The 22,871-nt window shown below is 33.3% G+C and overlaps 1 protein-coding gene across 5 annotated transcripts in view; it reads left to right on the forward strand.

The window, feature by feature from the left end:
- Positions 1-22,871, forward strand: part of LOC118187202 (uncharacterized) — a 129,297-nt gene that overhangs the window by 54,663 nt on the left and 51,763 nt on the right. For 4 of the 5 annotated variants that reach the window (XM_035357395.2, XM_035357402.2, XM_085813212.1 and 1 more), the window contains exons 2-3: positions 17,529-17,684; positions 22,580-22,753. In XM_035357395.2, the coding sequence (XP_035213286.1) occupies positions 17,535-17,684; positions 22,580-22,753 (324 nt within the window). In that variant the 5' untranslated portion in view covers positions 17,529-17,534. Of the gene's footprint in view, positions 1-16,494; positions 16,646-17,528; positions 17,685-22,579; positions 22,754-22,871 lie in introns of those variants that run through there. The other variant, XM_035357393.2, reaches the window with a different exon arrangement.

Genomic DNA, 22,871 nt, shown 5'->3' on the forward strand with positions numbered 1-22,871 from the left:
ACACTGAAGTTACACTTAAGTTACTTTTTACTTAATTGCACTTAAGTTATACTTACCAAATAAAGTAAAAAATTTAAATAATAAGTGTTTAAAGTTTCTCGATATAAAAAATTGAATTATAAAACCATTTTTTTTAGTTTAAGGGTAGAATGGGCTACAGATGAAACACAATAACAGAGAGAGGTTAATTCCAAAATAACTTACACTTGCTTGTCTTATGATTAAAACATTTGTCATTTCCTTTTGAGAAATATTACGACAACAAAATCACACGAAACAAATGAAATTTGCATCCTGCAGGAAAAGAAAAAGAATGCAAAACTCTAATAAATTCGGACTAAGCAATTCGTATAGAAATTTTATTCATAGTTTGCCTTCTTCGCAATGAAAACTCAATTTAAAAACGAGAGTAATACTTACAAGAGGGAGATATTATGCTGTTATGAATACACTTAATTAACTTTTAATACGTTGTGCAAATACATTTTCTGTAGAATTACAAATGATTTTTAATCACCGTGCGAACAGCTATATCTATGAGGTTAACTTAAGTCAGAACTGATGATTTGAAAACTAATTTTTCAGGAATTATCGTATTTTCATATAAGTGCTTTCATGAAATAAGTCACTTATGGTAGATGGAAGATCCATGGTTGAATCTCGGCCAGAGTATAGTTGATTCTTTATATTCCCTGCTCCGTAAAATCTAGTGCCCTCCAGCGGCCGAGCGGTAAAGTCGCTAAACACTGGTAGTTCGGCCCGGGGGTTGGAATCTTGACAAACGGGCTGGCTGTACAGGCATTTCCGCAGTTTCTCTTTTGCCAAGAGTGTTGTGGTGTAGTGGCCGAAACCGCTATGCTAACCCTGGGTTGTGACATCAGGTTGAAAACAAAACACAGCATAATAAAATTTATTGAATGCTAAAAAAAATGGCTACATACAATTCTGCAAGAGAGAAACTTACTATTTTTCAAAAATCAAATTTTATACATTTTACGTGCGAGAGCAATTCGTGGCTCTCAAGCTTGCGTTTTTAACATTGCCAACGATTTAATTATTTTAATAAAGACTATTTTAATAATTATTGAAAACGTATTTGTAAGTTAAAAAAAATAATAATTTTCAGCTTATGCTCACGAGACATCCTTGTCCATATAAATCTTCAGTCTCTTCTTCTTTTATGTAACCTTATCACAGTGTATACGAGCCAGTTTTCCTTAGAAAGTCCTCTACGAAGGCACCTTTCTTAGCAGATATAGCTTTCGAATGCTTTGCCATAATCAAATAAGCCAAACCAAATCTTAAAGCCTAATAGTCTTTACCGCAGATCCCAAACTAAAATGTGGTGAACGATAAGCCGTTGACTCATTTTCATGCCTCTTCTCAGTTTCGTTTTTTAAGTGAAGGTGAATATAAGGAGCAGTCGCATATCCCTCCCTGTGCGTGTTTCTTTCTGGTAAAGAGGCTAACACGTCCAGCTCGGTATCTGAACATTCGTAGTTCGTATATCGGCTAGGGCATAATTGATTTCTTACAGATCCTGTCAGCGAAAAAGCATAAAAAGGTTTCTAAAATGTCTTCCGAACTAAAATTAGCAACAGGTAGATTTAGGCAAATGGGTCTTGTATCTAAATAGGTAAGAGTCGCCTTGTAAGTAGGAGAGAATGCAAGGAGTTATCTCATCCCTCAATGCTTTCCTAAGTGCTTAGTACGACCAGGTAGCATTTGGAAGACTCCTGGTTCGAATCCTGACGACGGCACACTTGATTTTTCGTGTTCTTGTTCCTAAAACCCTAATGATCTTTAGATGTTAGTTACGAATGCCTAGCATACTATATTTTTAGAGCCCATGTTATAATTTTTTATAAATTTCGGTTATCGGTAGGAGTCTGCCTTCATCCAGAAGTAAAATTGTGAGGAATTTAATTACTTTAAATGTTGATCTCCAGATCCGTCAAAAACAGTCAGGCCTCTTATCGCAACATCTTAATCTCTGCGTAACGTAACACTAACGTATAAAAAGTTGAAAATAAATATTTTCATTAGTTGTCAGATTGCCAGTTCATGACATGCGTAATAATTGAAATCAAACTCCGCAACTTGCGGGAATAACAGGGAAAATAAAGGATTAACGCAAAAATTAAAAAATTAAACTTCAATACAAAGTGCGCCTACAAGCTTTAACTCAGGCCCTTCAGTTTGCGCCAGCAATTACGACCGGCCAAGGCTAAAGCTTATTTAAGTAATTCTGAGAAATAGTAGCGAGACTGTCAGTTACAGTTGCCACAAGCTGTATATTGGACTCAAGAAATCTGCACTCAAATGCCTTAATTAATTTGCATCCCAGTAAGAGACGACGAAATTAGAAGGGAAGTAAAAGCAAAAGAAAAACATATTAATAAACATAAAATTCTGCAGAATGCAACAGTAATACGGAGAAATAGATAAAAATCTTAGTTGATGAGTTCTTTTGAGTTTAAAGTCACTTATCTCAACAAGTGATCAAAGCTGAAACATTTAGAATTATTGGCGATGAAATCTTTATTAGGTAACTAACTATCCGTGTCATCTTTCTGTCTCGTGTTCTCTATACTCTCCAGGAGGCTGCCTGTTCGCTCATATTGACTTTCCAAAATTAGAAGCAAAAGAAAATTGTGCTTGATGAGTATCAAGACAAGTTATCTGCCATCAAAAGAATAAGAAACAAAACTTATCTTATCATGTCACTGAGATTTTATATATATTGTGATGTAAATTATAGCTTTGTGTCCTTTGGTATAATAATAACGAAATCCTTAAAATCATAATGATCTATTCAGCCTCTAAATGAATGCACTATGGAAAACTAAAAATGCATGAACAATGAAAACTACATACACCATCTGATACATTTTTACGAAGCTTTCATCCTATTTTAACACACACTCATATCCAAATTTATCTTTACATACGCAATCAATGTAATCAATGCGCAATCGATGTAATTCATTTTTGCAGGAAACAGCGAGAAACAAACTTAATTAACATTATTTAGTTAAAAGTCACCAAGCGCTTTCTAATAAGCAAATCAAGGTGTTACTCCATTTGATGGTGAATTCGCAAAGTAAATATCTGAGCGAATTTCTGCAATACAATGTTTGATTTCATTGTATAAGGTGTAAGATTTTCACTAGTGTAATTCTCAGTTACTGTAGAAAGTGACGAATCTTAAGAACTAGTTAGCGAATAATCGCTTAAGTTCGTGTGACAAGAAACAACAAGATGGAAGGGTAACTAACCCTTTATTATTTCAATAAGATTTAACAAAACTCCTCCTTGGAGCGTACAATCAAAACCGACACTTGGGCTTGAACTTAAGAGACGAAGAATTAAACTAAAACTAAGATTAACTAAAGAAATATAGCCGAAGCTATCGAGTTTCTAATGCAGTTGGCCCCTTAAACACCAGATGACTGCGAAGCTGTCAAGGGCCTGAGTAAGGCCGGAGCTTTGAGAGAATAACAGCTTTGAGAGAGAGAGTGGCCAAAAAGGGAGACGCGCGTAAATCAGAAACTCTGATTCTCTCTAATTCTGCAAGTAGATTTCGCGGTTTAAATACCGGTCCTCCTCATTAAATATTCAGAAAGATTCCAAAACTACGTTCTGGCCGGAATTAGTAAGTTAAGGATTTGACAGGAAAAGAACTTTAACTTAAAATTTAACTGTTAATAAAATTAACATAATCCTTACAAAGGATTAAAAACGGTTTGTTATGGTTCCGAAGTACTACTTGGAAAATTCTGTAAAGTGGTGGATCGGTCGAGCATTTACAAACTCGGCAGAAAAATCATGGAAGCAATGAGATGTGTAAATATTTCAAGATAGACAGTCTCTACGCTACGGAAACAATTTCAGTCATCTGTAATTATCGTAAGGAGGCCTGAACATAATCTTAAATGGAAAATCTTCAAAGAAACGAAATTTTTTATGAAATTTCTGCACAAAATTAGTAGTTGCTTTACAAAAATGTTGTTCATTAGTGTTCACAAAAGATAAAACTTAATTCGCTTATGACATAATATTATTGAAAATTTCGAAAAACAGTTTAAACTGATTTCATGAGTTTAATATCACTATGTCGCTAGTCTCCTATTTAAACTAAAAGCGGATAATAGTATTTTAAGAAAGTTATTAAATATTTAAAATCAAAACTTCATTAGTTTCAGAAGTTAAAAATTGTCCGTAATCTTAACAGTTTAAACATCATGAATGGGGGGGGGCATTCAGCTACTTACAGACTTTGGTATCAGATATAACGCAAATTTAATTTTTAAAAAAATTATAAAAGCATACCTCAAGAAAGGTATTTAGATCGAAAAAAGGTCAGCAAGAAAATATTTAACAGCAGAATAGGCCAGATGATTAAAACTCCACAACAATTCATAACAGCAATTCGCTGTAACCCATAGAAGGAAGATTGTAAGTAAGGAAGATTTGGGAAAATTAAAGCTTGAGGTGCCATCGTGATTAAAGGTAGTATGGATTTCTAACAGAGTGTGGAGATATTTCGAAGTCAAATTATGCACAGTAACAACAGATGAGTGAGATTGAATGAAGCAGTATTGGAAAGGATGCTCGGTAAAATATTGGAAGAACTACTGAAATTTTGGAGGAAGGCATATTGGTACATAGTCTTATTATTGATCATATGAGTTAAAGCGTTCTCGTAAAAGACTTTAGCAACAAATATTTCATGAAAGGCAAAATCTAGCTGTTTGTGCTAAATTTTGCCTTTCATGAAATTATTATGAAGCCGTATCATGAAGCCATATTATGAAGCCGCATCAAGTATGATACGGCTTCATAATATGGCTTGCAGAAAATGCACTTCCCATCATCTTTATTTATATGACATTACCTGCAATTAAGGATGTGTCCATTCAGGCCGCTAAAAAGCAGTTTTGGGAAAGGACAGTGCGTTTTAGAAGACCACGTTATCGAATACCAAGGAATCTTAAGAATCATAGGCACTATTCTAGTACTGTATATCCTATATAATTGTGTTCAGATTGTTATAAGATTTTTTTAACAATATGCTGGCCTTAGATGCTATTATTTGTGCATTCTTTGGCCTAACTTGCTTTGAGACTCTCTTTCACATGCTTTGAATTGGTATAACCTTCCAGTTTGTCTGAAGATAAACCAGTCAGCTCATGAAATCCGCCTTTCCTGTATCAACGCCACATATCTTCCACATTAGGAGAAACTGCTTGGGTTTGGTTTATGTGATTACGGCAAAGCCCCGAGGACTATCTTGCTAAAGGGAGGGATGGGATGCCTTCGTGGAGGACTTTCTGATGGAAACTCGCTCGTATGCACGTTACGCATGGGAACACCACGAAAACGCTTGTGCAGCCAGCCCGTTCACGGGATTCGAACCTCGAATCGAACTACCAGTGTTCAGCCACGTTACCGCTCTGGTGGGCAAAACTGCTTGGGAATAATGCCCTAAGAAAGCCAGACATCCTTGTCAGCTCTCCAAACAAACCTCATGGCAGCATGATGACATACTGAAACTAGTTTTGTTACCATTCTAATCATAGTAAATCCAAGCCCTTCTCAACAGACAATGCCCCGCCACACAAGGCACTGCTTGTGCTGTCTCTTGTAACGTCGTTTTCTCTCATGTCTACTTAAATCTCTCGACCTATTGTGGCATTTAGAGTAATTCACTTAGTGTTACTTATAAACTGTTAGTCACTATGGTCAATTTACACACAAGTACAGATTTAAAAGTTAGAAAATTATGTATGTCCTTTCCTGATTGATGGGTTACAACTAAAGTGTAAATGAAGAAATTAAAGGTCGATTACTTCTTGAAAGTACTTTCATACGTTTAAGTGACTTCTTGTCTTCTGACTTTTACAAAATTCAAATCGTTTTAAGTAAAACATGTGCATCTCTATAACGGGCACTTAGTAACCTCGAACGGCAAACGGGAATACTTGCAGTTTCCGACAAATACTGTTTCTTTTCACAGATTAATGCTGGTTCTCACGGAGGCCTTTTACTCCACGACGCTTAATTGCAGTTAGCCTGTACTTACTATTAAACTCTCTTTTGCGCACTTTTAATTTGCATAATTTTCTGGCACAATATATTCTTATATATGTAACGTAGAACAGCACAATATTTTAAACTAAGTGCAGTTTTGTTCAAAATCCACGTCAGCTTAAAGTTTAATTTTAAATGTAGATGCTTTAATTTAAAAATCTCCTGACATGAACTACACTATAAATGTTTCACTTAGTGCGAAAGAAATTCAGTCTTAATAGTGCAATTAACAACTGGAGAATACATTTCCCTTCCGTGCAACTTCTTAAATCAAAAAGTAAATTTCTGTATTTGCTAATGTACTCTTCTTCCCTCCCCCCTTCGTCGTTTGTATTCCATAGAAGCTCATACCGAATTTATTTGTAGTTAAAAATTACATCGACAGATGGCAGCACTAATATACAACATTCAGATTATTTAATTTTTATGCTTGTTGAATATTCAAAATAAATTGCAGCTTCTTTATTTTACAGTAAATTTGAATTTTAAAGGAACCTCTCGTTAATATAGAAACGTTAACTAGAAGTGAAAAACGGCAATAAAACATTTCAAATTCTTCTGTTAAGTCAACCTTAGATTTTGCAGAAATTTTGCACAAATCTTTTTGTTTTTGAAGAAGGCAGATCTCTCTTGAAACTGACAGAGTTTTATTCAAAATCTATGCCAGTCTTTTGACTAACTTTAATTTTTATTCTTGTCCGTTTCTACTTATAAATTCTCTACGTATATTACTAACGCCCCTCTCCTTGTAGTGGAGGATAGCGTAAATAGACACAGTAAATAGTAAAAATATAAATAATTTTACAATAATCCACGATTTAAAGTACCTATGGATGTTACAGACAATGGCGGATTATGGAAATAAGAGGCTCATCTCACCCGAACTTTTGGCAGCCTTTCATCTTAAGAAACAGCGAATGTTTACTAATTTTTAAAAATTAGTTAATAACTGGGGTTTCTAGGAAGATGGAAGGCCTCGTGATTGCAACTTCCCTTCTCGTTAAAATCTGATATGAATATTTACATTAACTATCTGCAACTGGGGGTAAAATGGAGATTTGAGAGAAGTATAACGCATGAAATATACAAATAAGGTTTTGACCCAGGCAACAGCAGAGCAAGCGAGTTGCCTTTCCTTGTTCATGAAAGACCCTGTTTCTACGGAAGTGGTTTCATGGTTAATGTGATTTCATGGTAATCAGAAATGGCCGTACCATGCTGCAGATTTTTGATGGAGGCTCTGCAATCGGTCACAGAATAATTTGATCTTGGAATCCAATGTAAGGCTATTTAGGGCTGCTGTTGGCGCAGAGGTTTTCCTGGATGACAATGCCAATCAACATGAAACATTTCTGAAATCAGAACACTTGGAAACTGAAGATACACTCGAATGACCAAACTTTGAACCTGATTGAATATGTGTGAGATGCTCTAAGCAGCCAAACTCTCAGAATTCGAAAAGTGCATCTTCAGAGCAATTGCATGCCTTAATCAGCAGTTTGGTAAATCCTATGCAATTAAGGTGAGAGATTTGTATTTCTGTCAGAGGTAAAGAATTACATGATATAAAAGAAATACGTCATATTAAAGAAAGATTTGTTGCAAAACTGAAGATATTATTTTCACATCATTTTTAAATTACCTTATATTTGATTTTAAATTTCATTTAAATTTGATTTTCCAATACTTTGAAATTAATCAATTGGCAAATATGATAACTAATGCTATATATTGCTTTGTGTTTAAATTCTCTCAATAACTTTTAATTTGACAAGGAGTTTAAAACAGATAATTTTAGAAATGTGTTTCGGCACTATAGATGAAAATCTTGCTTAAAGGCAAAATCTGATTTCTCATTTGCCTCCATTAAACAAAAGTTTCAGTACTAAATTATTAATTTTTCTTGTGCTAAATGCAAAGCATTTCATATACCTTCCGTTAAACTTCATAATTATAAGAAATTAATAGTGATTGCTTACCCCAATCTAGAACCAATAATCAGATTGGAACCCATTCTATCATCTAGTAGCATATTTTCGCGTGAATAATGGCATTTTTAACAAAGCAGTTCAGGAAAAAAAGCATAAAACCGTCAAAAAGTCAGTGCAGATATTCAATTGAGGTGTGGAACCTCAAGATGTCATTATTTTGGGCTGAAATTTGAACACAATGTGTTCTAGTCTATTTGAAATCATACAATGGCTCAATATGATTATTTTAAAAAAATATATTTTCGCTCCACTCTACGCTACAGTTGTAGACTCACATGCATATGATTAATACTGCGTAGAAAAAACCCTGCATAAGATCGACGTAGCCTAGATTTCACGAAGGAGAACTGATATCGTCATACGATCGACATAAATTACCAATGCGATTAAGTTAGAAATTCGATAAAGCTATAAAAGTGGTTATAAGAATTAATTCCCATTTGTCTCCGCATAGAGTCATCATAATCTTACGATCGAGTTTCTTTGAGTTGACACCGACATATAAGAGACATATCAGATAAAAGCCAATTGGACGAAAGTCCCCATGGTTAAAAGGCCCCAGAAAAAACCATACAGTCATGATTGCCCAAACGACAAATACACAGGGAAAAAAAGTCCGCCCTGACAAAAGCCGCAATAATAAATGCCCACACTGATGAACGCCCCCATACATATTGCTACGAATTTTGTATATAGATAGATAATTTTAGTGCAATTATATGAGAAATTGTATTTTTCTGTGTGATTAAATTTTAAGAGAAAGCTATGCCGGAAAAGTCAGAATACAGGGGCAAGTGCATTTAACATTGAGTAAATGCGTATCTTGGTAATTTGAGGAGATATCACCAAGCTGACAACGGTTTGATGACTTATTTTGTCTCCAAATTTGGCGACCATTTGACGATATGTTGATCCGGTCCTAGTATCACCGTAATAAGTATTGTAATCGAATAAATGTAATTGATCATTTTGATAATTCAACCCTCATATTGCTTTCCAGTAATTTCGAGAAGTAGAAAATACTAGAAATATCTCGACGGCCAGTTTAAAATTATATAAGGCAGGAGAAAGAGCATCTGCTTTCAGTCAGTTAGTTATTTTTGCTATAGTTGCGTGTTGTTAGTTCAATGTGAGATCAGATTAGATTTCTCTTTAGATGCGCTTTGCTTTGCGTTTTGTTTAATATTCTTAGTAGTTTGAAGTGTAACTACTGATTATACTGTGCGATACTGTGAACACTTGTAGGAATATTTCTGTAGAAAATTCCAGAGCTCTGAAATATTTTGTGATGATTGATTTTGAAAGGTTCTTTAGTTTGCTGTCATCCGTGGTGTTAATTCAATAATGGGACTTCTTTCTTCTCACACATTATATATATATATATATATATATATATATATATATAAGAGGTATTAATTATATTACAAAATATTTACATAAGATTAACATTAATTAAAGTCAATTGGAGAGTACACGCCTGCGATAATCGTGCAGTCACCTCCGACGCTGTCCAAACCCTAACTGACTCTTCCCTGCGGCTTCAACTTTTTCTCTCGAATACCAGAGGGAGGGCGGTATCAGACATTACATATTTCTTTTGATCAAAATAAATTTTATTAATCTATAATCGGACCTGTGTATAATCAATTTGTTACGAACCCGTACGCTCGCGTCAATATATATGGCGCTTAAACTGAAACCGATTTTTGAGTTGCTATATCGATTCCGTGCTGGTAGAGAAGCTGTCAACCCTACTGTAGCATCGATCCTGTGTCGCACTCCTGAATTTCAAATAGCAAAGTATTGTCACTGGTGAAAACTTTATTTGAAAATTCCATTTGCTTATCTTCCAACATGTTCCCAAACTCTTGCCCTTGCAAATGTATGTGCCCCAAACCAGTGCAAATAAATTACTGTTGAACCAAGTAACGCATGCAAGAATACCTAAAAGAGATGCTAATGGATGAAAGATTCTCATATGTTTTAAGCAAGTGCCCTTTTATATTACGATTTATACATTCGATATTTAATTAAAACAGATAATAAGTTATCTTTATGAAAATAGGATTTACGAACTTTCGAAACAGATCCTTTTAAAAAAGATATATTTTTATTGTTGTTGTTATTATTATTAGTACAATTCACACCTGAAAGAAGATGTAATTGCTTTTATTAAATCAAGAATATAACGAGGAAATTTTTCCGAGTCAAACTAATTCGAAGTTTTACCCAATAATAGACTATTAAAACATAAATTAGTATATCGCATTAGCACAACCCTTGGTAAAATTATTGTCTCGATATAACAGCCCATAAAAATGTCTTGTTCAGTTTTCCATAATGTAATTTATCTCTGATTGTTTAAAGTCGTTTTACAACTACCTCCTTGAGTATATGTATAAGGTAAACACATACGCCTTTTTCTAGGTAATACATTGATAGATTCCCTGATACCATAAAAGAGGAACTTTAGGCCCAATTAAGCATTACGACTGGGCGTAGTTAGGAACAATTACGCCCATCCGTACGTCGACAGAAAATATAAGCACTTAAGAACAGAAAATATTTCTCTTGTTGTTACAGGAAATCCGAAGAACCATGCTGCGTTAACAATAACAAAAAAGCGAATACAAAACCATGAATGAAATACGGTAATTTTTAGAAAATGTACAAAATATGGAGAAAAACGGTTGAGAAAGAAATGAAACTCACTTCTTGATAACTGCACTACACATCCTTAAAATACTGCAAAAGAATTAATATCTGCAAAGTTTAAATTTCGCCAAATGTTACCTTCATTTTGTTCAGTAAGAATCAAGGAATAATTTAAAATTTTCAATGGTATTACAAAAAAAAAAAAAAAAAAAAAACATTTTTTTATTGAATAAAAAGACTTGCTATATAGGTGAGGTAATTGCTTCAATTAATGATATTCGTTCAGAGTGACACTTTCTTATCGACTGTTTGCAGTAGATCTATCCCATCATGCATATAGATCTTATATCCATCACTGATACAGACGAAGAATGTCAAACAATTTTAAGAAATATCAAAACCCATGAAAATCCTAAAAATGTCATCTTTGCGAATTATGTTGCAAGTGATAAAAGTTCGTGTATATAATCGTAAAGAATTAACTTCATATTTGCTAAATTCTCAGAAACTAGATGTACACTGCGAAAAAAAAAAAAAAATTGGGACACTTTTATATATCCCCTTCTTACTCGGTCGATTGACGAAATTCAACTTGCGTTTTTCATGTCACGGTGGTGGTGTGTGGTGTATTTAATTATGGCAAAGCTCACTAGGGCTATCTGCCTAAGGGGAGGGATGCCTTCGTAGAGGACGTTCTAAAGAAAACTGGCTCGTATACACGTATTTTTAAGTAATTTTTATAAATTTTTCGAAAGACATTTTGAGTTATAATATATAAAAGTTTTATTATCATTTTAAAATAGATGTATTTTTAAGCATACCTGCAAAAAATTAGAGGTTTTTATTCAAAATTTCCGAAGAACTACGTGAATTTATATATTGGCGCACTCTGAAATTTGGCATATTTGTTGAAAGCGATAATAACATCAATTGTGGTTTAGGCACTTTGTTAAAATTATTTGAAAGGAGGACGGATGAGATTTTTTTCCACTCATGCACAATTTCAAAAGTTGGGAACGATGTGACATTTTTCCAGTCCTACACAATAGGGAATGGGAAAGGAAAATGGGTTGCCATATAGTGAGAAGTTCGCCAAGTGAATTATTCTTGGCGCAAACTGAAAAAAAAATATGCCACGATAAATTTATGTATTTTTCCGTAAATTTCGCAACAAATTTTACAAAATTTGATATTTAGGCATAATTTGAATCGTAGAATCGAAATATGTAAAATAATTGGTATGTTATTTCAGAAAAGTCGATTTTGTGTCAAAATACCTATGTTAGAACAATGCTGTATATAAAAATAATATATATATCCTAAGTCGCGCTTTTGAGACAGGAAAAATGCAATTTGAATTTTGTCAATTGGCCTGAAGGTTCTAGAAGAAGAATAACGGTGTGTTAAATACTAAAAGATCAATAAATGCAATTGAAATGTCACAATTATTCTTCTACGGTGAAGACAATACAGGCAAATGGTTTACATTAATCAGAACTTTGAAAAATATAGAAAAAATGAAACATCAAATACAGTTATAGCAATTAAAAAAAATACAATTAAATTTAAAGTTTCTACGCAAAAACAAGCGGCCAGCAGGCAACAAGGCAGATTTTTCGGAGCACAAAACTGAAAATTTACTTTTGGTTCCACTCGGCAAAAAGACACTGAAGTTGGTGCAGAAACAGACTTAAATCACTATTCTGCTAAGTTTCAAACGTAAACAAATATGACTGCTATGGTAAGCAAAAATTAGGCTTAGCCGAACTTAAACAACTTTTAAATTGTTGATAGTTCAATAACTATTGCATGCAAATCAACTAAAGGCATAAAAACCTTAAACGGAAGATAAGAACAACATAATTCAATTATTTTTAAAGCAAAAAATGCGCAGTTTGAAAAAATATAAGAAAAAAAAAAGAACTGAGCTCACCGAGCTGAGTAACAGAGTGGGTATATTATCTTTTATAACCTGTATTTTTCCTTTTCCTCAACTTTGAGCCAGCTGTGTTTTCGCATTTTGAGATTTTACAGAGGACAGCATCTTTTAGTAGTTTCTTACGCCGCCATTTTGAAGGTGACGATCACCCCCTCCTCGTCGGTAATAATTTTTACAGACCGCACCCAACGTCTGGCAACACCGCACACAACGTTTAACAGGATAAAGACCTTTTGATCTCTGTCTATATGCCTTTTCTTTGCACCTAAACTTGATTTTTCGGCCTGAGGGCAGAAAGACTTTGGGGGTTCAAACCAAGACATCTGTCAACTTTGTTTGTCTGTCCGATGGAGAACTAGTTCCTACTGTTTCAGTAAAAGGCTAGAGAGTTAGATATGTGAATTTACACTTAATCTTGAGTTGAAGAAATAATGGTATTTAACAAGTTAAAACAGTTTAAATTGCTGTTCCCCCCTTCTAAAGAACACTTTTCTTGGCGTTCACCCTATCAAAAACTGTAAATCTAAATTTACATTATTACTTTTAGTTGAGCATCACTTTTAATTTCATCTGCAGAAAATAAAATGAAAATGATCGTAAAATATATTTTAGAAATCCTAACGAGCTGCAGATCAGAAGAAAAAATAAATTCAGCTGACATTGCTCAGATATTAGATTTGGAAAATATATGTTCAGAAATAAGTGTGGAAGCTCTTCTGAAATTAGTTTAGATGAGAGTCAAGTTCTTGAAAGGCATTAAGGCATTTTAAGCTTAAATACTTGTCAATCTGCTTTGAGTTAGTTACTTCAACAAATAAATTCAAAGATCCCATATTATTGAGCAAAACAGACCTTTTTTTACAAAGCCACTTGCTTTAAATTGTACGGAGGAAATAGCTAAAGATATCTGAATTGCGGATAGCATCTATTTAAGACTATGAAGGTAAAGATAGATAAAGGTCAAGAATTCGTGATGTTTCAGAACAAAATCTTAAATGAATGAATGAAAAACAATTATATCTCTAATGTATTAATGTTTGGTTAAAACTATAATGTGTCTTTCTTATTTATCAGCAATACCTCGACGAGCATTTCCATAAGCGACAGAGAATAACAATTAAAATAAGAAATTACCCACACACTTTCGCTGAAGAATGACCTTTTAACAAAGCTAAAGTAAAGCATTTATCATGATAGATTTTTCCTATTTCTTAAGAGTTCATTTGCAGAGGTTACTTTGAGTTTCTAAAGTTATTTTAAGTTTAAATATGCTTTACTATTCTCGCTTCCCATCCAGAATGAGTTGTTAGTATCCCGTTTTATGCAAACGAGTTAGGAGTATTTAAGGGAAGTTGAACTTACTTAGAGAGTGCTTAGGAGTCCTTAGTGGCGTGCGTTTGCCTCTGGCTTCTTCGTTCTTGAATCTACTACGCTCGACCATATTGTACGTGTCTGTTGATAATCGCCGGCTACTTTAATTTAAGGGCCAACTACGTTAGGTATTCGTTGTAGCTTCAGCTGAGTCTGTTTAGTTTAGTATTAGATTAGTTTTTTTTTATTTTCTTATCCTGATTTAAAAGCCCAAGTGGAGGCTTTCTTGTAAGCCCGAAAAGGGGGCCATCTGTTATTATTTCTTTGAGTGAATAAAAGGGTATTTTAATCCTTCTCGAGGCTCTGTAGTAACTACTTGAACTCAACGATATTTCGCTACTTAGTTCGCTAGGTTCCTCGACATTATATCATAGACGAAGTACTGAGGAATATTACATATTAATTTAGAAAAATCTGCTAAAAATATCATTAAGTACTTCCAGTATTTTCCTTGTTTGTAATAATATGTACAATTAACATATTAAGTAAATAATGGCTGAAACAATATGAGCACAAGGAAAAGCCGGAGTAGTGTCGATGCTTGCTCCATATTGAAGAAGAATTTTGATTGCGTAAATCTTCTAGTAATGTTAACTTGGTGATATCTAAAGAACTTGGAAGTCGAGGCAGATTTAATTCCATTTTTATTTGCAATTGATATTTGTGGCCACAATCACTTGGCACTCTAGTCGTGCCTTTCCACGGAAGATTTACATTTTTGCTATTGTTGAGATAGAAAGCAAGCCAGCGAAATTACACCTTAGCACAGTAAAGAACAAAAGCTGAAGTGCGTAGTTATGCAAGATGGAAGCACGCGAAGCGAAAAGTTTTGGTTTGCAATTTTGTGATTGGTCAAGAGGCATCTGCATTAACGGTTACATAAGATCGCATGATTAATCTGAATGATGCAATTTAGACTTACAGCGCTATTTTTAGGACAGATAGATGAAGTTCCCAAATGAAATAAAAAGTTAAAGAGGATGTAGTGAATTAAATTTAGAAGTTTGCTTTCAGATTTTTTATCTTACATGTATATACATGCAAACTAGATATTAAATAACTAAAATGGCTGTTTGCAGATGGAAAAACTAAAAATTGAAAATATGTAAACTTCATAAGCAACTACGATAAGGGAAGTTTTGACATTTCCTTTCCATATTTGTCAGACATATGTTAATTTAGAAGGTTTTTTTTTAAATTCAGTTCATCTATAAAAACAAAATAAAAAGATTATCATATGCTCTAAAAAGAATAAAGCAAAAGAAAATATGTATTTAGTAGCTTTTTTCAGTAATTGTTTTTCAGCACTAGGGGTGCTCTTAATCTCGATCTTCGTTTTTTTTTTTTTTTTTTTTTTTTTTTTTTTTTGCTATCACTTTCGACATAAGGTGAAATAAAAGGATGTTGCTACCAAATGTTTCGGCAGATTTAGATGTCGCTAACATTTTGTAATTTTACTATTGAATTTAATGGGATCTAAGAGCGAAAAAAGTGATCTCGAGCAATAAAGTTAAATAGTAAAGTTGAATAGACGAAGAAAGTTGTGTTCGCAGGAGTGAAGTCCAAGGGCTGACTGGGAAACTCCGAGCTCAACGACAGCCTAAAGAAATCTTAACAAACTCTCTGGTGCGACATTCAAATATGAATTTTTTTCGGAATTTCTTACTTTCTTTCGTTATTATTATTATTATTAGCCCAAAGAGGCGGTAGCCCAGAAGAGCTATCATTCTCAAAACGGCAATTTGTGGCGTTTCACTGATAAACGGCTAATCTTTAAGTTGTTGCCACTAAATATCATTGATTTGTATTATGTTTAAAAAAATTAAATAATGAAGAGCCTACATGAAAGTATGTATGTTTCCCGCACTATGAAGAAAAGACGGCGCCTAGGAGCCATAAAATTTGGAATAACGTAATCCACCACCCGAACATGGGCACCTGTAAACCCGAATTCCGGATTTCAAATTTGTTTTATTATTTATTTCACATTTTGTAAAATATTAAAGACATTTTGATTCACAAACTCAACAATTTCAAAGCGAGTAATGGCAACACTGTACAGAAAAAAACACTTTTATCTCCAGCGCGCGAGACTGTCTGTCGAAAATTCTAAAGATATGCAGTTTTTAAATATTTCGTAATATTGCTGTTGAATGGAACTTTGTGTGGTTTAGGGGCGAAGAATATGATATTTAATAAATAAAGGTAACACACAAAACGTTAAATAAACTCGCCTTTGGGTGTAATGTAAAATCTTAAAGCTTTCAGGTTTTATATTTTCATTAATATCATTTGGATTAAACGAAAACGTTTTGCTGGGTACCACAGGCTAAAAACAAACAATCAACCCAACTCTCGCTTTATAATACCAGTAATTAGCCGTTCCTTTTCCTTATGAGTTTTCTTACAGGAAAGCAAAATATGACAAATTAGGGGGGGAATGAGAGCTTTCCCATACAGAATTAAATTCAAGATAAACAATGTCGCAGTTTACCAGTTTTCTGGATCTATGACTCACTACTATTTACTTGTTATCCTGCATTTCTACCATTTCATAGCCAGGGGTCTTTCTTATGCTTTATGATGGAGTAAACAGGTGAGAACATACTTTTTTTTTTATATGATTTCAAGTAACAGTATACTTTCTTCTGAAACACACCACATAACGGAATTTTATGAAATATGTTCTGTCTTGTTATCTTTCCTGTCAGAAATGTATATTTTTTGCAGATATCATTTGAAGCAATACGTAATACATATTCATAAATTCTATTTTAAAAATAAATATTCATAAAATAATATTTTGTAACTAAATATTCATAATTATATTCCCTTTGTCCTGATTTCATATATAACTAAAGCATAAAAATATACTGTTGAAAGCAGACGCAGTTGGGACAGCTTCAGACTTTGAATTTCTCCTATCCTTCTGCTATAATCTAATTTACAACTTAAAATTTCTCATTATAATAACAAAATTGTTATCTTAAATTGTTTCTGAAAAATACTTATTTTAATTTATAAACTAGATATGTATTTTCTGAGCTTTGCTTAGTGTCCGGTATTTTTGGGATGTTAAAAAAGAATATTTTAATATTTAAAGAAGAATCTGAAATAGAACTTGCAGTTTTTGACCTTACATATACTTACAGCTTACTTTTGTAGAAAACTTAACAGAACTTGAATCTGAATTAGCCTCTGGAACAGAATTATTTTTAAATTATATGCTGAGTATAAAGGAAGATTATGAAAATACTAATTTTAGGTCCCATAACATTATCTTTAATTTTTACATTTCATAAAAGGTAACTATTTCCTATTGAGAAACGTATTTTTGTCTACAGACACATAACATTCATTCTATGAAATACGAGTTTCAGATAAATATTCAAATTAATATAGTGATATAAAATAAAGCCATAATAAATCTTGAATGTTATCAGAATATTATTCCCGTTGTTACACCCTATTTTTTACAGATAACCATGGAGTTCATATCATTAGCTTATGATGTGTATGTACCAAATGATATGCAGGAGAATGCTAATCCTATAATTCTTCTACATGGACTTTTTTGGAATAAATATATGTACAGAGACCTTGCAAAAGCTATCTGCAATGAAACAAAACGAAAGGTAAATATCCTTTCTTAGTTCCAATTTATTAAATTTATGTGAAATGCTTTCATGCATTTTATAATTGCTTGGATTTTACTTTCCGTTTTCCAGTTATTTAAAAAGCAAAATTAAAAATTTAGGTCTGATAGCTGATCATCTGATTTTTAATCACACCTAACAACCTTTAATTGCATGGTGCTTCTATTAACAGAGCGATTACGTTTGCAAAATTTTCGGTTACTTAAAAATTAAAAGCTTTTACTTTCAACATTTATCTTTCCCTTCATCAATAGTTTCTTAGCATGATACAAAATTTTAAGTAAATTTTAAAAAATTCTGAAAGCTTTCAAATTTTACATTACACCAAAAGGGGCGTTTTTTATTTATTTTATTTTATTTTTTATTTATGTAATTACACATACACGTTTCGAGAGCATTTTGGCTAATGTTCCTTTGGTCAAAAATATTTTAAATAGCCTATTTTTAGAATTTTCAATAAACAGTCTAGCGCGCTGGAGATAAATTTTTTTTTTCTAGTAAAGCGTTGCCATTGCTCGCTTTTAAGTTGTTGATTTTATTAATCAAAACTTCGCTATAGTTTTATAAAATTTGAAATACACAATAAACTAATTAAAAACAGCATATCTTTAGAATATCTTTAGCATAGCTTTAAAATATCTCTAGAATTTCTGATATAGTTCGACCGCCTCATCCGCGATCTCTTGGTCGAGCCTATGTGTTTTGGCAGAATGCCAGCAAAGGTTGCGTTTGAGACGGTCGAAATATAAAGTCTCGCGCGCTGGAGATAAAAATGCTTTTTCCCGTACAATGTTGCCTTTGCTCGCTTTGAAATCATTGAGTTTATTAATCAAAAATTCGTTTTACAAAATATAAAATACGTAATAAAAAAATTCCAAGTTGAAAATGCAGGCCTCCAGGAAACCATATCCGGATGGAGGACTACGTTATTCAAAATTCGATGGCTCTGGGTACCGTTGTTTTTTCACAATGCAAAAAACATGCATACATTCGTGCAAATCCTTCATTATTTAATTTCTTTAAATATCATACAGGGCGATAACATTTTATGACAACAGTTTGAAAAGTGATTCAGACTTTTAGAGTGATTCAAGGCAAAATCCGCTTTTGAGACTAATAGCCCTTCTGATCTAACACTACTTTGGGCTAATAAATAACCAGAAACAAAAAAAAAGCTTCATACTCCGATTTAGGTGTCAAGTTAAACCAATAGTTTCAATATTTCACAAAATAAATTTTCAAAACATATAATTTAAAATATTTAATATATTTATTTTTTCTTATATTTATATTATCATATTTACTTTTCTTTAAAAAAAAGAAAAAAGAAAAAGAAGTGGCTGATTAATATTTTCATACATGTTTTCAAAGAAACGTGTAAATGAATTTGATGTTTTATTTATTATTAGCCCAAAGGGCGTTAGCCTAGAAGGGCTATTAATTCCCTTTTGGCATTTTGCGTTGGTTTACTATAAATGCCGGTTCACTTTTCCAGTTGTTGCCATTAAATATTAGAGCCCTGTGTTATATTTAAAGAAATTAAATAATGAAGAATCTGCATAAATATATGTATATTTCTCGCATTATGTTAAAACAATCGTACCTAGAGCCATAAAATTTTGGATAATGTAATCTTCAACTAAATATGAACATCTGGAAGTCCGAATTAGTAATTTGAAATTTGTTTTATTAATGATATCATATTTTGTAAATCTTTAACGAATTTTTGATTAACAAACTCAACTATTTCAAAGCGAGCAATGGCAATACTGTACGAAATTTAAAAAAAAAAAAAAAAAAAAAAAAATTATCTCCAGCGCGCGAGACTATGTATCGGAAATTCTAAAGATATGCTCATGCGATTTTGCTGTTGAACTGAGTTTTGTAGTTTAAGAGCGAAGAACATGATATTTAATAAATAAAGGTAGCATCCAAAATGTTAAAAAACGCCTCTTTGGGCGTGATATAAAATCTGAATGGTTTCAGATTTTATTTTTTTAAAGTATTTTACTATTTGCAAAGGAGGCTGTAGGGCAGAGATTGCTACGTTTTTGTGTGCCAGTTAAATTAAGGTTTGTTATTTTCAGGTTTCCAGTGTTCCACTTGTCATATTTCATTTTAAAAAATCATCTTTAAACCCCTGCCTTGATTTCAAATCAGCGAATTAAATTTTGTAACTATATTTACTACACAGTTATTAACTTGTATGAAATATAAATTGAATAAACAGTAATTTAAAAATACTTCAGTTTAATACTAAGATAATGTAAAGTGACATAAAATGACACCCTTTATTGTAAGTGAAAAAAATCAATTAAAGGTAATCAATGTTAGGTATTTTTAACGTTTTATAGCCTGAAAAATTAGATGTATTAAAATATGTTATAATTGCCTTTACTTTCTCATTTTAAAAAAATGGTGTTCTTTTTCGACGCTTCATTTAATATATACTTTTTACTTTTCAAATACGTTCATTTACTATTATAAATAAATACTACACCACTAAATGCAAAAACTACATGCATATGTAATCTCATTTAGTTCGACACCTGTCGCTGAACCTTATTAAGCCACGACATTAATGAAATTCAAAACACCATGAAATATGGAACCATGAAATTTAAAAGTAATCGTAACGGATTTTTTTTTAATATTTCGGTAAGTGAACATGTATGTGAGCTTGGAAGATCTTTCTATTATTTCAAAATCCATTTATTGCTAAGGTATCATATCTATCAATCAGTATTTATATAATCAATAGGCATTCGCCCCTTGCATTACACTTTGGTTTCCAGACGTTAAGGAAAAATCGCAAAATTAGCGATAACTCGTTAAACAATCCTTATAAAATTTGAATAAGTCAAATAAGAGTGGCTGAGTAAAACTGCAGTATGCAAATTAGCAGCGTCATCTGCCGAGGAGCATAAAACTGCACATTTGAGGAAAAGTCTGTAAATGTCATTGTGATACTGAGATAAAAATTCTGGGATAGCCAATTTGTAACAACGACCTCCAGGCATCATTTCCCCAAAGAACTGCAATGAAGAGCTGTTGCGAGACTAGAGGAAGACAAAGTCAGAGAGAAGTAGCTAGATGTACGTTCTTAAAATCTATAGACTTTGGCAACAATATCTAACCACAGTTTCGGCAACCCAGAGGCTCAGCCAAGTCTTTGGCTGAGCCATTGGGCCAACCATTGCGGCGAGCCTCGATGACCGATATTTGCTGTTATGCGCACGAAGGAATAAAACCTCAACTCAGATCCTCCCTTGTTGCGGCCACTGGAAGTTTGGTATCAACGTAAACTGTGCGTAGAAGGCTCCATGAAAGAGGTCTGTACGCTAGGCGATCAGCCATTTGTGTGCCACTCACGTCACGTCATAAAAGGGAATGTTCGAGACGAGCACATCAACATATCCACTGAATAGCTGATCATTGGAGTGCTGTTCTCTGTAGAGATGAGTCCCGATTTAGCCTCCAAAGCGATAATATGCGTTATTTGATTTGAAGAGAACATGAAACCTGTTACCATCTATTGAATATTCGTGAAATAGATGCATACGGAGGAGACAGTGTCTGTGTTTGGCGAGCCATCTCTCTGTGTAGATCAACAGACCTCCATGTCTTTCTACGTGGGATCGTTAATGCTCAGGCCTAGGGAGATGAAATTCCTGATGCTTACGCGCGCTATTATGCCGGAGCAATGGGTGATAATTACCTGCAACAGGACGACAACGCTAGATCGCACAGGTCTCGCATCGCGAATGATTATCTTCAGCAGCACACAGTTCAGCGTATGGAGTGGCCAGCTCGATAACCGAACTTGAATCCTATCGAGAATGTTCGGGATGCTATAGGAAGAAATATAGCTGCTCTCAGTCCTCTTCAGACCTTTGCCACTTTTGCAACTGCTTTGGAAGAGCAATGGCTGTCACTTTAAGTCCATGAGAAAACTTCGAGTGAAGTTCTGGTCAGAAAACCAGAAAGCAGTTACTTGGCGGACAAAATCTGCAAATGTGCAATCAAAGTACAACTCAATGATATAGTTCCTTCTAGATGTTACGTTCAAATTTGCTTCTTATAGTTCTTATAGATGTTTTGCACTCGCACTGCACTATTATAAACTCGGGAACAATGGACTGTATTATATCACACTTTTATTCTCATTAATTTACATCGTTCATGGCCACTAGAAGCCACGAATTCTCTCACACGCTCTTAGCTCACAATCTCATGTCACAAACTCAAGGCGCATGTGTAGATGCTAGTAATGAAATGCGCGCGCAGACGCAACAATATCCTTTTACAGAATTTTCGAATTGCTAAAAAATCTCTTTATAATTGTTCAAAAAACTCGTAAAGACATTTGGATTTCGAAAATAACAAATCTAACCAAGGAAGATCGGTTGAACCAAGGAGCAGAACTAACCAAGGAATTTCTTCAAAAGCTAAAAAACATTGATAACGAGGCGATATTTATGTATTAACTTCAGTTTTATAAGTATAGATTTCAGTTTTACATAAAAATTCAGAATGGTTTGAAGGTATATGAGTTTCTCAATCTTTAAGCTTATCAAAAATAAAATTATGCCCTTTATACATAAATTCACTTTCATCTTTATTCAAAAATATAAATTTTCATACACGTATTACTTTAAAAAATATCACAGGAGCTTATCAATTCACATAATACTCAGATAAGCTCAAAAAGCTTATGCGATTCGTTCCAAGCATTCCCTTTGCGATTATTTTCAGCCTTTTCAAAACCGCGTGATTTTAAGTGCATCATATTCTACGAACTACATGAAGCAACATGTGACTTTTAATTGCCTTTTGTTCACTAGTATTTCATTACTGAATTTTTATAATTCTAGGTGTATTGTCTAGATTTGAGAAATCATGGCGAAAGCGCTTCCTCTGAAGAATGCGACGCATACTTAATGGCAGAAGATATCAAAATGTTTCTCAGAGACCATAATTTAGAAAAAGTTGTTTTCATCACTCACAGCTTTTCGTCTACCATCACTTACTTGATTGCTCTGGATATAGTAAGTGGAAATATTTGTACCTTTTTTTTTTCATCTTCTTGTTGCAAAGTTTCAAAAATTTCATTTTACTTCACCACAGAAATGGAAAACAAAACATTTCAATATTTTATAGGATATA

The sequence above is a fragment of the Stegodyphus dumicola genome, chromosome 3 (genome assembly GCF_044657685.1).
Source record: "Stegodyphus dumicola isolate Sdum_Otavi_A_Nest chromosome 3, ASM4465768v1".
In the NCBI taxonomy this organism is placed as follows: domain Eukaryota; kingdom Metazoa; phylum Arthropoda; class Arachnida; order Araneae; family Eresidae; genus Stegodyphus; species Stegodyphus dumicola.